Here is a 14,226-nt window from a genome sequence, read left to right as displayed (position 1 = left end):
CATCTAGAAAGATCCCAGGTTTTACAAACTTAAACTGCAATGAAATACTGTTTCATCTAACATATTCACTTCTCTTTGTGTTCTGTGTCTGCACCTACCACACAAGGGCTCTAGTCCAACTGTAGCCAACCTGAACCTGAGAAGGAGCCACAGTTTACCAATGTACATTGCCAAAGAGAGACAGTAATTTGTCAGCAGTCCCCATCAGGAGCCTCCTCTCCCATCTCCAGTATCTTTTGCCTACAAGCAGCCTCACCAATCAAAGCATCCTCTTCCTTCCCCGTGCCTCTTGCCCACTGCAATCAGCTGTTTCACGGCACTCAGAAGGCTCTGTGGGGGAGGGAAGGAGCGAGGGCACAATACGTTTGGAGGAGGAGGTGGAGCCAGGAGCTGAGCACTGGAAAGTCGGCACCTGTAGCTGCAGCCCCGGAGTCAATGCCTGAGCAAGAATCCGCTTCAGAAGAGCAATAGGTGGCTCCAGAGCCAAAGGTTGGCCACCCTGGCTCTAGTCCATGATTAGTACTCTTAGGGCACATCTACACAGCAGGGCAAAAGTCAAATTAAGATATTCAACTTCAGCTATGTCAATTGCGTAGATTAAGTTGAAATGGCTTAATTTGGCTTTTGGCGCTGTCTACATAGCAGGAAGTCGAAGAATGAACACTCTTCCTTCGACTTTCCTTACTCCTCATGAAATGAGGGTTACAGGAATCAGAGTAAGACATTTCAAAATAATGGCTCGTTGTGTAGACGCACACTTGTTATTTCAAAATAATGTCAGTTATTCCAAAATAACGCTGATGTGTAGAAGTTCCCTTAGGCACTACAGTAATAATTCTTGAAGAAGGCCCCAATTCAGGAAAGCAACCCTGTTTGAGACTCAATTAAGCTTGTTGTTAGATGTAAACATTTATGTCAACGGGCCTTAAGCAAACATTTGAAGTTAAGTCTGTTCTTCTGTGCAGACTAAGAATATGTTTAAGTGCTTTCTTGAACTGGGGTCTGTCATGAGATGTGCTCCCCACACAGACTCTGAAGGGGTTAATGTGGGCTGGACAGACCAGTTATGGTATCTGGCTACACCTGGAGGGACAGCCAAGCTTCACTGAACTTGAAGCCCTGCAGGGCAGGAGCAAGCTGGTTAGCATAAAACCAGGAAGTTAAGAGCAGAAGGAGGCTGCAAGGAGAGAGAGGCTGCCACCTCTGAGAGCAGAGAGCTGGTGAGGAGAAAACCCAAGAGGAAGAAAAACCCTGGGATACTAAACCAGAAATAAGGGCCAAACCCAGAGGAACTGGGAGTAAAGAAAGCTTGAGGGGGCTCAATAGGTAAAAGCCAAAGGGAAATAGCTGTTAGGAGGAGCACTGGGCAGACATTGGCTGTTCATTCTAGGGTCCCTGGCATGGAACTGAGTAGAGAAGGTGGCCTGGATTCCCTACCAGCCACTAGGAAGTGGCAAAGAATTGTTGGAGATATCAACCAGGCAGTGGATCCAGATAGACCTTGTTACTCCAGAAGGGGAGAACTATATAGTGACCTGGCCAGAGAACCATGTCACAAACAGAGAGCATCCTGAATCATGAAGAAAGTGTTGGGGGTATCACAGCATGAGTAACTGGTAGAAGGGGTACCAGATCAAGCAAAAATTGATCTTAACAGGTAGCCAAAAGGCGTCTCCGCCAGCAGAGGTACAGAAACTCGTGACAGGGCCTAACAGAGCACAACACTGCAGGCTTCTTGTGCAAGAATGGCTGTTCTTGCACAAAAACTTGCAGGGCGTCCACACTACAAGCCCGTTCTTAAGCAAGAAAATTTATAGTAGATCATCAGAATAGAGGTCTTTGTGAACAAGAGTTATTCCTCTCCCCACAAGGAATAAGCCTTTTTGAGCAAGAGCTCTTGAGCAAAAAGGCTAGTGTGGTCAGGAACAGGGGTTTCTTGCACAAGAAAACCCTATGGCTAAAATGGCTATCAGAGCTTTCTTGCACAAGAGAGCGTCCACACTGTCATGGACACTCTTGTGCAAAAGCACATCTCTTGTGAAAAAGCATCTCTTGTGTGGATGCGCTCTTGCACAAGAACTCTTGCCCAAAAAGTTCTGGCACAAGAAGCCAGTAGTAGATGTAGCCTAGGATAAGAACTGAAGACAGAATGTAATTCTGAACTGGAATTTGGCCAGGATATCACAGTTAAAAACCTTCCTTTACAAACCATGTAATGTAATGTTTAGTGAATAAATTTTGGTTAAAATCTTGCTTTTTACATCTCATAACTTCAATGTTAAATCCATCATCATGTTCCCTATAACACCAAACTGGAGCATTGACTCAATACTGACTCAAAAAGAAAAGCATCATTCACTGATACACCAATGTAATTTTCTTCTATACCAAAACATTTTTTTAAATCTTCTCTATCTCCTGATCTGGTCTGTCCCACCTTAACTTGTGATAGGATCACAACACAATTTTGTATTCTTCAGATATCACAATATATGAAAACCAATCAAACTGCTGTTCTTCATAGTAACGGAAAATAAAACAAAAAACTGCAGCTTATGCAGTCATGCCATTTGATGGAATGCAGTCAGTGGGTATTGAAAATATTTAATTACCACAATGTTAATAGTCACCGATAGTAAGGATGGAAAGGTCAATTATGATCATCTAGTCAATCCTCCTGCATGATACAGGATGTTAAAATTCATCCAGTATTTCCTGCAACATGCCCAATAATTTGTGGTTAAACAAAAGCACATCTTTTGAAAAGACTTCCATTCCTGACTTAAAGATTTAAAATGATGGCAAAAGAAGATGAAGAACCAGATCTGCCATTTCCCATGAATTTGGCAGGAGATACAGTCAGTTTAAATTAATTTTTGGCAGTTCTGAAGTCTCTCAATCTTAGATGAAGGATTCTGCAATGCATTTTCTTCATCATTATTTGACAACCTTCTAAAACTTTTTGTTTCAATCTCACTTGCCTCATTAATGATAATCAGTGGTGTAAAGACACAGCTATAAAATCTAATGGGATACAGCTCATCAAGCTATTAATGACTCTGTGTACAAGAAGAGCATGTAAATGAGGACCACAGCATTATGGAAATTGTTCTAGGGATCGATTTACCATCTCTTATTCATGTGTACAAATGTTGGCTTGAGAATGAATTACCTTTTCTGCAGTGCTTCAAATATTTATCGTAGATACAGACCCAAGACGTAAATTTTGAAATCGTTCCAAACTCCACCAAAGTTCAAGCATAGATCTCCTGTCCTGACTTTTATCTTCTAAAAATAGAAATAGACTCAAGATGCCAAGTTCAAACCTGGAGACAAACTCTTCCAAAGTTTGAGAGAATTTGGATTTGAATTTTCTAGTTAGATTTCATCTATTAAAGGTGGCCCATCCTGTAAATTTCAGACCTTATACCTAAAATTCCCATCAATGAAAGAGGGTTGACATTACTTCTTTTGGTTCAGGCCCATCTCTGCATTAATCTCTCTTTCACATACCTTCTCTTGACTGGATCTCCTTTCCATCTCTTCCTCATGATGCTTATAGTAATGCGAAATGTCTAAACTGAATGCACCAGTCCTATAAAATAATTCAGCCCCACTTCTGCAAACAAGTCTGAGTGCTTGACTTGAAGCTTATGCATGATTGCTTTCAGGATAAGGAGCCTGTGGCTGATTACTCACCAATAAACAAAATTGGAAAGGTGATAAATAGCAGGAAGACATGGGGAACCAGGTTGAGGGCATCCACAAAGCAGACATTTTTTAGGACGCCAGCACTGACGTTATAGGCAGAAGTGTTGTCATTACCACAAAATGCGACTTTCATTGCTTCAATCTAGAGAGAAAACACAAGAGAAACACAAATTGTAAAACAGCCCAAGATAGCACCACCATTTCTTTTAGCTAAACACAAAATCAAAAGAGAAGCATTTAGGCTCATGAGCAGACTAAATAATTCAAAGAACATAATTTATCAGACAACAGTAAACTTGATCCCTCAAATTCCTATCCAAATGCTGAAAGTCAACCTAAAGTGTGGATAAAGTGGGGTCATATTTATTATTAAAAAATATCCACTGAATACATACAGCAAATAAATGTGAGTCTCCATCTCATTCATAGACAGCTCTTTGCACACATTCAATATTCAAAATAGAACATGCAGATGGTCAGGAAATCAAAACATATTTTAAAAAGTTGTTTTAAAAACATATTTTAAAAAGTTGTTATTTTAAAAAGTTGAATTTTCATCAAAAATTTCAATGCGTGTAAATTACTGGTTCTCAAACTTTTCTATGGATAATCCCTTTCACATTGCAAGTCTCTGAGTATGACCCCCCTTATAAATTCATTTTGTATATATTTAACACTATTATAAATTCTGGCGGTGAAGCAGGGTATGGGGAGAGTGGAGACTGACAACTCGTAAACCCCCACATAACCCCCACAACTCCTAACCCCCACATACTTGTGACTCCTTGAGGGGTCTCCAGGCCTCCCAATGGGGAGGGGAGGGCAGAGGAGGCAGTTGCCCCAAGGCTTGGCAATTGAAAGGGGTCCGGAGCTTCTGGCCACTGATGTTACTTCTATGGTGTTAGCAGTGGCTGGAGCCCCAGACCCCTTTGACTTGCCACCGGAGCATCACATCACGTGGCTTGAAGGGGGGCATGCTGTGGTCTCGACAGTGCTAAGGGCTGGCTGTCCTGTCGCCACCCCTTCTGCCCTTGGTCCTGCTCCTTCCGGGCCCATGGTGACTACTGCCTCACTGGGGGTCTCAACCTTAGTTTGAGAACCCCTGGCCTAAAGTGAAGCACACATTGGTTGGACTGGACCTATGGAGTCTCAGAAAGATCACACTGTGTCTTCTGAAGTCTCCCTTCGTGTGATTTGTTGTTCCATAGTTAGAATGAGGGCCCTGTACCTTTGAATTCTGGGATTCTCAGGTTCTTAATAAGTAGTATCATTTGTAACAGAATCAAGCGGGATTGAAAATGAAATGCTTCCTTACAGATTTCTTTCCCTCCAACATATGCACTCTAATTAGTTATTGTAGGATTATTCATGAATGCTAGGTTGCTAACATTGTTAATTCTTTTAATTTTTTAAATTAAAGACATTGGGGGAAATTGCCCACTAACTCCCCGATTCAGCAAAACATATTTGCTTGAACATAAATGCATCAGTATTTAGCAAAGCACATGCGCAAGTCATTTTACTGAATTGGGGAAATCACTCAGACTTCACGAAATGTAAGTCAAAACAAAGTTCCTTGAGTTTGGCGGCTTAACAATGGCCAAATCCGGCATGCCTTACTCAGACAAGTAGGCATTGTGTAAATAATATAAACGAGGGCTGTTGGCTTCAGATGGAAGTATTTGCATGAATAATGCAAATGTGATTTGGCTCAAGAATCTCCTTTGAATGAACACAAACATCGCATTTCTAAAAAGTGTACATGCAAGTGTAAAGGGACACTGTGAACCTCAGTGAGACCCGTAGTTTAGTTCCTTTAATAAAATCAAAGAAGGAGCTAGAAGGGTTTGCAAAACTTAATTTGAATAGAAATGCCTTCATTAAACTTCTGAGAGTTCTTCTGAAAAGTGTTTGATAAAGGTAATGACATTGCAAATACAACAGCAATGTGCGGTTTGGTGAAAACCAGCAATAGAATGACTATGAGTCACATTAAGGCCCAGATCCTGCCAACTCAAATGCACAGGCTTAACTTAGTGCACATGAGTAATCTTTCTGAAAGCAATGAAACTACTCACAATGTTAAAGGTAAGTAGGTGCCTAAATGTTTGCAGACTCAAGGCCTAAATGCTGACTTGTACCTATGTGATCTTCAATAAGATTTCATGGAAGAATTTGGCCCATCACTTATATTCAACCGTGTAAAATGACCAATATAATTTTTCTGACATCAAGTGAATACAATACTCAAACTGCATACAGTTAACAATGAAAACCAAATATGATGTTAAAAGTATGCTCTGTTTCAATAATCTACTGAGCTATGAGTAGCAGACGTGGGATTTTGTTTAAACTTGTGGAGATTGCTTGGACATATTTCCCTTTAAGAAAAACATAATAGTAATCTGCAGAAAATCTTAAGTGGTATTGCGTAATCTTTATGGAGGGTCAGAAGTTCCATGGGAGTTCTTCTGGGAATTTCTTCCCTTTCCCACAAGCAGCCTGACTACGTTCTCACACAGCCAAGGAGGCTGGTACTTAGATTGAGACTAAAACACAGGAGGACCCTGGATTCTAATGCTCATTGAAACACTCTGGTTCTGGCCTCTAATTAGTCAGTTTGAAAAGTAAGTAAAGGGATCGTGACGTGAGAAACCATGTCTCAGAAATCAAATGGGGAGGAGATGTTTGGATTTTTTCCTTCATTGGGAGAGAAATGGACCATTTGGACTAAAAGTTTCCGTGAGAGAGTAGAATGTTAACTGTGTGAAGTGCGAGTACCCTCAGATAGTCAGTATCTATCTACCAATAGTTTCGAAGAGCACTTTCGAAAAAAGGCGTTCTTCCTCGTGAAATTAGGTTTACCGCCGTCGAAAGACAAGCCGCATTCTTTCGATTTAATTTTGAAAGAACGCGGCTGTAGTCTAGACGCAAGTGAAGTTTTTTCGAAAAAACCCTTGAGTCTGGACAGAGCCTCAGTATCTGCATTTTGCTTTCTCTTTGAAGGCTTACGTATGGTGTAATTGTAGTGGTCAAAAGTCCCACATTTGTTCTTAAAATGGAAGCATGGGGGATCATAGGCAGGGGAAGAGAATGCTTTCCCACTCTGCCTCACCTGGTCCCTCCCATGTTCCACCTCAGTCCCCTAGGCCTCTCCCTCAGCCTGCTGTTGCAGAGTCAGAGACTGGGACAAGCACGCTGGGGGTTGTGCCATGCCGCCTGTCCTCCTGGAACTGGGGCCGGTGGCTCCATTGTTGCGGGGGTGGGGGGACTTCCTGGTACAGCCTGCAGACATGGCCCAAGGAAGCTGGGGCCATACCTCCTGGCTCTCCTCTCCAGCAGTCTAAGGCCAAGACAGGCTGCAGCTGTACTGCCCCCCAGCTCTCCAGAACTGCAGGGGAGACTGCCCCCTGGCAGGCCCAGCCAAAGTGTTCGACAGGCCCAAAGCGGTTGGCTGCACCACATGGATGAGCGGCTCCCAGCCACGGCAGCAAGTAAGCAGCCAGGTGGGTGGGCGCCAGGCAGCGTGGGACTCTGAAGGCTCGGGGCTCAAGCACCTTGCTCACCTTGTACTAAAGCCAGGCCTGCCTGCTGGCTTTCCAAATCTCCAGGATCAGCCAGGATAGGCTGTGGCTGCGCTGCCCACTGGCTCCAAGCTGGACTACAGACTCTGGAAAGAAGCTGAGAGAAGAGAAGTAACTACAGGGAGCAGAGGAAGCTCCAGTGGTGCACCCAAAGGTAGGCCAGGAGATAGAGAAGTGAAGTCAGAGCCCCAGGTAATATCACCAGAGTGAAAGCTTGAACAGACTGTTGCTGAACTGAAACCTGGAATAATCGGTGGTGTCAGGTTCCCCTACCAGCTAGTCAGAAAGTGGCACTAGCTTGGAAGTCGATCAGAAGGCTTGCTAGCACTACAGATAGTGACCTGACAGGAGAGCAGAGTGGCAAAGAGGCAGCCTCCTGAGTCCAGACAGAGACCATGTTAAATCTCATTGCAGGAGGAATAACAGGTAGTTCAAACTAGGGCTTTATTTTGAACGCCCGTTTCACTGCCGCGTGTAGACGTGGGCAGTTATTCCAGGCTTGTAAATTTCAAAAAATGGTGCCCGGCTGGGAAGATGCAAATCAAGCGCGGGATATTTAAATCCCGGGCTTGATTTGCAATTCCGAATGCCTACATTTGCAGCCTTATTCTGAAATAGGCTGCAAGTGTAGACATACCCTGAGTCTCCTTATGGAGTTTTCTGGACTCCCTATCTCCATGCTATGTTTTACCCAAGGAAGGAAGAATATGGCCCCTTGCCTCTCACTATGCGTCCTTATTGTTCGTATTTCTGACAGCAAGCCAAATCACACCAATCATCTTTGCAAGTTGGTTCTGTTTTTTGTCCCTGTCTTAGTCAAGGGCTCAGACTGAAGCAATCAACTATTTGTTGAATACTTTAAAAGACAACAGGAAATGAGGTTGGAGGGATGGAGGATGGAGGTTGACAGCATGAAAACAGTGAGCCCAAACTGGTTTCAAGCACAGTATGCTTTTGGCTCTCCTTTCACTCATTCTGAAATCAGAGGGCTTACTGGTTTACTTTGATGAAAGTTAGCTGGAAGGCAGAGAGACCATGCAATGTCTAAAAATAAACCTTCAATCTAAACATTTGAGAATTAGTTGTAAAAGTCCTACTAGCTGGCAAGAGGGGCCTCTGCTTTTGGATGGAGGAACAAAACTTGAGAGTATTGTAGTTAACAGAAATTCCTACAAATGTGATTCAGAATTAAGTGGCTGACATAGATGAGAAGAAGATTGACGGGGAAGAAAAGTCAGTTCATTACAAAGACATACTAATGAACATGTCACTCTTATCCTAAACGTTGTAACGTACCAAGGAATAAATTTTGTGACTCTGAAAACAGGCTCCATTGAAGAATCATTGAATATTGATTCTCAAGACCTACCATAGGCTCAGTAACCACCCTGGCACCTCTTTATGTCTTCATCTCGGGATTAGTTCTCTCCCAGTCCAGCGCCTTCTTTTATGGTTGCTCACCCCATCATCTCAGTCTGGATTCAGGGGAGAGGCCTCGTTGTGACTCTGTCCCTCAGACAATTAGATACCCTTTTCATAAGGTATTGTGAAGGTGACATTGAAGAAATGGTGGTTAATATTTGAATCTCCACAAATCAAACCAAGATGAGTGCAAATGTCCTGGGAGTTCTAAATGGACATCACTTTATACAATATTTTATTGAATCTAAAACTTTTTAAAGGGGGGCATTTCTTTTAAAGTGGCACATAAATGTTGAATATAGTTCTCCATACTCACAAGTCTTACTTTAACTGGATCTGTTCTTTTTAAACTGCAAGGCACTTGCAAACTGGTTATTTTACTAATAAAAGAAAGTTCTTCTTCACACAGCGTGTAGTCAACCTGTGGAACTCCTTGCCAGAGGAGGCTGTGAAGGCTAGGACTATAATAGAGTTTAAAGAGAAGCTAGATAATTTCATGGAGGTTAGGTCCATAAAAGGCTATTAGCCAGGGGATAAAATGGTATCTTTGGCCTCTGTCTGTCAGAGGCTGGAGAGGGATGGCAGGAGACAAATCGCTTGATCATTGTCTTCGGTCCACCCTCTCTGGGGCACCTGGTGCTGGCCACTGTCGGTAGACAGGATACTGGGCTAGATGGACCTTTGGTCTGACCCAGTACGGCTGTTCTTATGTTCTTGTAACTATTAAGAAAAGGGTGTAAAATGTGGGTCTAAAGTGCTCCTTGTCCCTTGGAGCATGAATCCTTTGAACTTCTATGTCAAAGGCTACGTCTACACTGCAGGCTTTTGCCGGCAGAGAGTATGCTAATGAAGCACTTATTAGCATTTGTCACGCTGTCATTTGCATATTCTCTGCCTGAGGCTTTCTGTGCATGAAGTTTTGCGCAAAAGCAAACAGTGTAGATGGGTCTGTTTTGTGCAAAAAATCCCTTTTGTACAAGATCTGTATACCTCCTTTTTTGAGGCATAAGGATCTTGCACAAAAGGGGTTTTTTGCGCAAAACAGCCCCATCTACGCTGCTTGTTTTTGTGCAAAAACCTCTTGCGCAAAAAGCCTCGAGCAAAGAATATGCAAGTGACAGAAAAACAAATACTAATGAGTGCTTCGTTAGCATACTCTGCAGGCATAAGTCTGCAGTGTAGACATAGCCAAAATGTATATTTCTTTTGATCTTTAACAAAATAGCCAATATGTTTTCATGCCAGGATCAAAACATAAGGGCAAATATTGTGCCCATCTATAAAAAGGGGAATAAGAACAACCCAGGAAACTACAGACCCGTCAGTTTAATGTCTGTCCCAGGGAAGATAATGGAGCAGGTAATTAAGGAAATCATATGCAAACACTTGGAAGGTAATAAAGTGATAGGGAATAGCCAGCATGGGTTTGTGAAGAACAAGTCATGCCAAACTAATCTGATAGCTTTCTTTGATAGGATAACGAGCCTTGTGGATAAGGGAGAAGCGGTGGATGTCATATACCTAGACTTTAGTAAGGCATTTGATACAGTCTCGCATTATATTCTTATTGATAAACTAGGCAAATATAACTTAGATAGGGCCACGATAAGGTGGGTGCATAATTGGCTGGATAACCGTAGTCAGAGAGTTGTTGTTAACGGTGCTAAATCCTGCTGGAAAGGGATAACAAGTGGAGTTCCTCAAGGGTCTGTTTTGGGACCCGTACTGTTCAATATCTTCATCAATGATGTAGATATTGGGATAGAGAGTACGCTTATTAAGTTTGCAGATGATACCAAACTGGGTGGGGTTGCAACTTCTTTGGAGGATAGGGACATAATTCAAAATGACCTTAGCAAGTTAGAGAAATGGTCAGAGGTAAACAGGATGAGGTTTAATAAAGAGAAATGCAAAGTGCTCCACTTAGGAAGGAACAATCAGTTCCATACATACAAGATGGGAAGCGACTGTCTAGGAAGGAGCATGGCGGAAAGGGATCTAGGGGTCATAGTGGACCACAAGTTGAATATGAGTCAACAGTGTGATGCTGTTGCAAAAAAAGCAAATATGATTCTAGGTTGTATCAACAGGTGTTGTAAGCAAAACTCGTGAAGTCATTCTGCCACTCTACTCTGCACTAGTTAGGCCTCAGCTGGAGTACTGTGTCCAGTTCTGGGCGCCACATTTCAAGAAAGATGTGGAGAAATTGGAAAGGGTACAGAGAAGAGCGACAAGAATGATTAAAGGTTTAGAGAACATGACCTATGAAGCCAGGCTTCATGAACTGGGCTTGTTTAGTTTGGAAAAAAGAATATTAAGGGGGGACATGATAGCGGTTTTCAAATATCTAAAAGGGTGTCACAAGGAGGAAGGAGAAAATTTGTTCCTCTTGGTTACTGAGGACAGGACAAGGAGTAATGGGCTTAAAGTGCAGCAGGGGAGGTTTAGATTAGACATTAGGAAAAAATTCCTAACTGTCAGGGTGGTCAAATATTGGAATAAATTGCCAAGGGAGGTGGTGGAATCTCCCTCTCTGGAGATATTTAAGAACAGGTTAGATAGACATCTGTCAGGGATGGTGTAGACGGAGCTTGGTCCTGCCTTGAGGGCGGGGGGCTGGACTCGATGACCTTTCGAGGTCCCTTCCAGTCCTATTATTCTATGATTCTATGATTCTATGATATCACAGGGAATTAATTGCTTTTTTCAGTTTGTTTTAACCTGTTTTCTTCCTTGCATGTGATGTACATTTTCTTTTTTTTTATTATGCATGCCAGATGAGTAGATTAAACAGGCAGATGTTTATGAAAGTAACTCAATATTTGATTCTGCTAGCGAGCTGATTCATTATAAAAAGGGAGAACTTAGATTGTATTTATGAGCTTTCTCAATATGAAGGTGATGGAATAGCAGAAGAAAAGTCTACAGTGATTTCTAACAAAGAAAAGCAAATCTTTAAATCAATTGGTTTTCATGGGTGTAACTGTCAACCTGATCTTGAGTTTTCCCATTGATTTCAGTGTACATAGGATCAATGTGCAGAGAGCTCAATATTTCACAAAATCCTTTTCCTTTCCTAACATAAACTTTGTTTTGTTTGAAATACTTTCCCCCCAATGCTGCCTAACTCTGCGTAACATAATCTGAGCTATTCAGAATTTCCGTTGTCTGTTATCAGTTCTGCTGAGACTACAAGTAAAGTTCTTATCGTTTATTTATTTTACCAAAAATTATCCAATATATTATATTTTTCTAATTATTATTTCAACCAGGTGCAATTAATTTAAATATATTTGCTAGCTAGATATCGACTATCTAGATGCTGTTGGGCCCTGATGTGATAAATTAATTACTCTACCTACTTTACTGTTTTCAAAGCACTTAGCAATTTATACCAAGAGCCTGATTCAAAGTAAATGGAAAGATTCAAGGGGTTTTGGATCAGGCCCCACATGCACAGAAAATACATTTATTAATATATTAATGAATGTACAGGAAAATATAGGATTATAGCTGAAACTGAGTTAAACATAAAACTGTCAAAGTATTAATATTTGCAGCTGTTTCTCAGATAGAATTGTCTTGACTCCTGCTTTCTTCTTTTTTTAGAAGCTTCTTAATAAACAACTTGTAGTCTCAAATGCTAGCACGGTATGCCGTCTGCTGTGAAACAAGTTGACATTTAGACTTCAGACACTAGGATGGGACAATTGTAAAACTCATTTAAAAAGAATCATAACCCTATGAAAAATAAAGAAACATCAGCAGCTGGGAACATTTAAGTCCAAGTATATTGGTTTGAGAAGGAAAAGTTAAACAGATTTGCCCTGTAATCCTAAAGAAAACGCAAGAGTCTTTCTCCACAGACATTAGGGGAAGAAAGAGGTTAGTGGGAGAAAATAGTGGGGGATGTTGCTGCATGCCCATTTTCTTTGCTGAATGTTAGATCACACGCTGTCACTTACCTTTATATATACACTAACAAACATCAAACCCAGTTTTTCGTTGGTTGTGCTACGTGATCAATATCATTCCGATGGCAGGATTCTCCTCCACTTTGTGAAGCAGCTCCAAACCCTAGAGTGGATTATTTTTAGGCTGGTGATGGGAAGATCAGCTGCTGCCTCCTATCGAGTTTCCAAAGTGAGCAAACTTTTTCTCATCTTTCTCACACACTCCAGAGGGCAGGAAACTGAGAAGAGACAAGCAAGCAAAAGACACCAATTTTAGACCCCGTAAGCTCCAATCCCAGGAGCTTAAAAAAAAACAATCTTGAAGTGTTTTTATTTTCATTTTCCAGGGCTAAAGTGCTAAGATACAAAGGGGTTGCAAGATACTGCACAGATGATCATCAGGTGATTATTCTAAAATAATCAATATACCCCTAGATGGCCAAATGTCAAAAGGGCATGCGTGATGCAGCTTTGGAAAACAGTATTAGGCAATATGATTAAATGTAATCTTTTCTTAGTAAAGAATATAGCTCCGCATGTGAGACTACAATTTAGAACATCATCATAAAGATATGGGAAAAACTGGATCTACTCGGATACTACCACATTTTGGTTTAGAGCTCCCAAGTAAGATTATTAAAATACAGAGTAAATCTAGTCCCTCTATAAAAAATGGGTAGAATTTTTAGATTTGGGACAAAAAAAGAAAAACTACCTGTACAAGTACCAGGAATAGGTTTTTGTGGTGCAGCTGTGCCCATTTACTACAGTATCTGGATTATTTTGTACCAGGAATATTTGTTTTCTATTTAGACAGTAAAATGAGAATATAGATGTTTAAAATAGCAGTATCCAGCTACCAGATATGTATTTTTCCCCCAATGTTATCAAGTGGGATGCATCAGGGTTCAGACTTTTTCATCAAAGCAAAAGCAACTACCTTTATTTTCTATTTAGACTGTAGTGTTTGGAGCCAAATTTTAGAAAGAGCCACCTGAATCTTGATGCAAGATCCAGGATCTTGCAGTGCTGCCAGCATTCATTATGGTCGGAGATATTTTGGTGCAATAGGTGTGGTTACACTTGTTCTCAACTTAGATGGAAAACATTTTCAATTTAGATGGGACGCGTCAATTTTACCAAAATTTGCAACTTGAAAAAACTTTGAAAAAAGTTCCAAAATGGTCAAAATATTTTGATTTGGCATTTTTAAATTTTAAAAAATTACAGCTTTCTAATATGAAATGGTTTGTTTTGAAATGTAAACTCATTATTAGGGGGGAATTTTTTAACAGTCAGGATGGCAAAGAAACATTTCCAATTTGTTGAAACAAAATATTTTGCTTGACCCGACCCACATTCTGTTCCTAATTTTTTTTTCCAGGTGTGAAAATTTCCAACATTTAACTTTTTGTCCCGGTTTGGGATGGGAAAATATTTTGCTATCTCAAAGTGTTGTGGGATGGGAAAGCCATTTCCTGTCCAGCTCTGGTAAATTGTTCTGCTCTGAGGCACTGTCAAAGCCTGTGCTACTTGTTTTATACTCAGGGATGGGG

The 14,226-nt window shown here is 41.2% G+C and overlaps 1 protein-coding gene across 11 annotated transcripts in view; it reads right to left on the bottom strand.

The window, feature by feature from the left end:
• ABCC9 (ATP binding cassette subfamily C member 9) overlaps positions 1-14,226 on the bottom strand; it is a 132,149-nt gene that overhangs the window by 117,268 nt on the left and 655 nt on the right. For 9 of the 11 annotated variants that reach the window (XM_075898363.1, XM_006121258.4, XM_075898420.1 and 6 more), the window contains exons 2-3: positions 12,683-12,909; positions 3,700-3,853 (exon numbers count right to left, since the gene is read on the bottom strand). In XM_075898363.1, the coding sequence (XP_075754478.1) occupies positions 3,700-3,853; positions 12,683-12,706 (178 nt within the window). In that variant the 5' untranslated portion in view covers positions 12,707-12,909. Of the gene's footprint in view, positions 1-3,699; positions 3,854-7,277; positions 7,393-12,682; positions 12,910-14,226 lie in introns of all 11 variants that reach the window. The other 2 variants (XM_075898383.1, XM_075898389.1) reach the window with 2 other exon arrangements.

The sequence above is a fragment of the Pelodiscus sinensis genome, chromosome 1 (assembly GCF_049634645.1).
Source record: "Pelodiscus sinensis isolate JC-2024 chromosome 1, ASM4963464v1, whole genome shotgun sequence".
NCBI lineage: Eukaryota > Metazoa > Chordata > Testudines > Trionychidae > Pelodiscus > Pelodiscus sinensis.
This window is presented reverse-complemented; position numbering and strand designations above follow the sequence as displayed.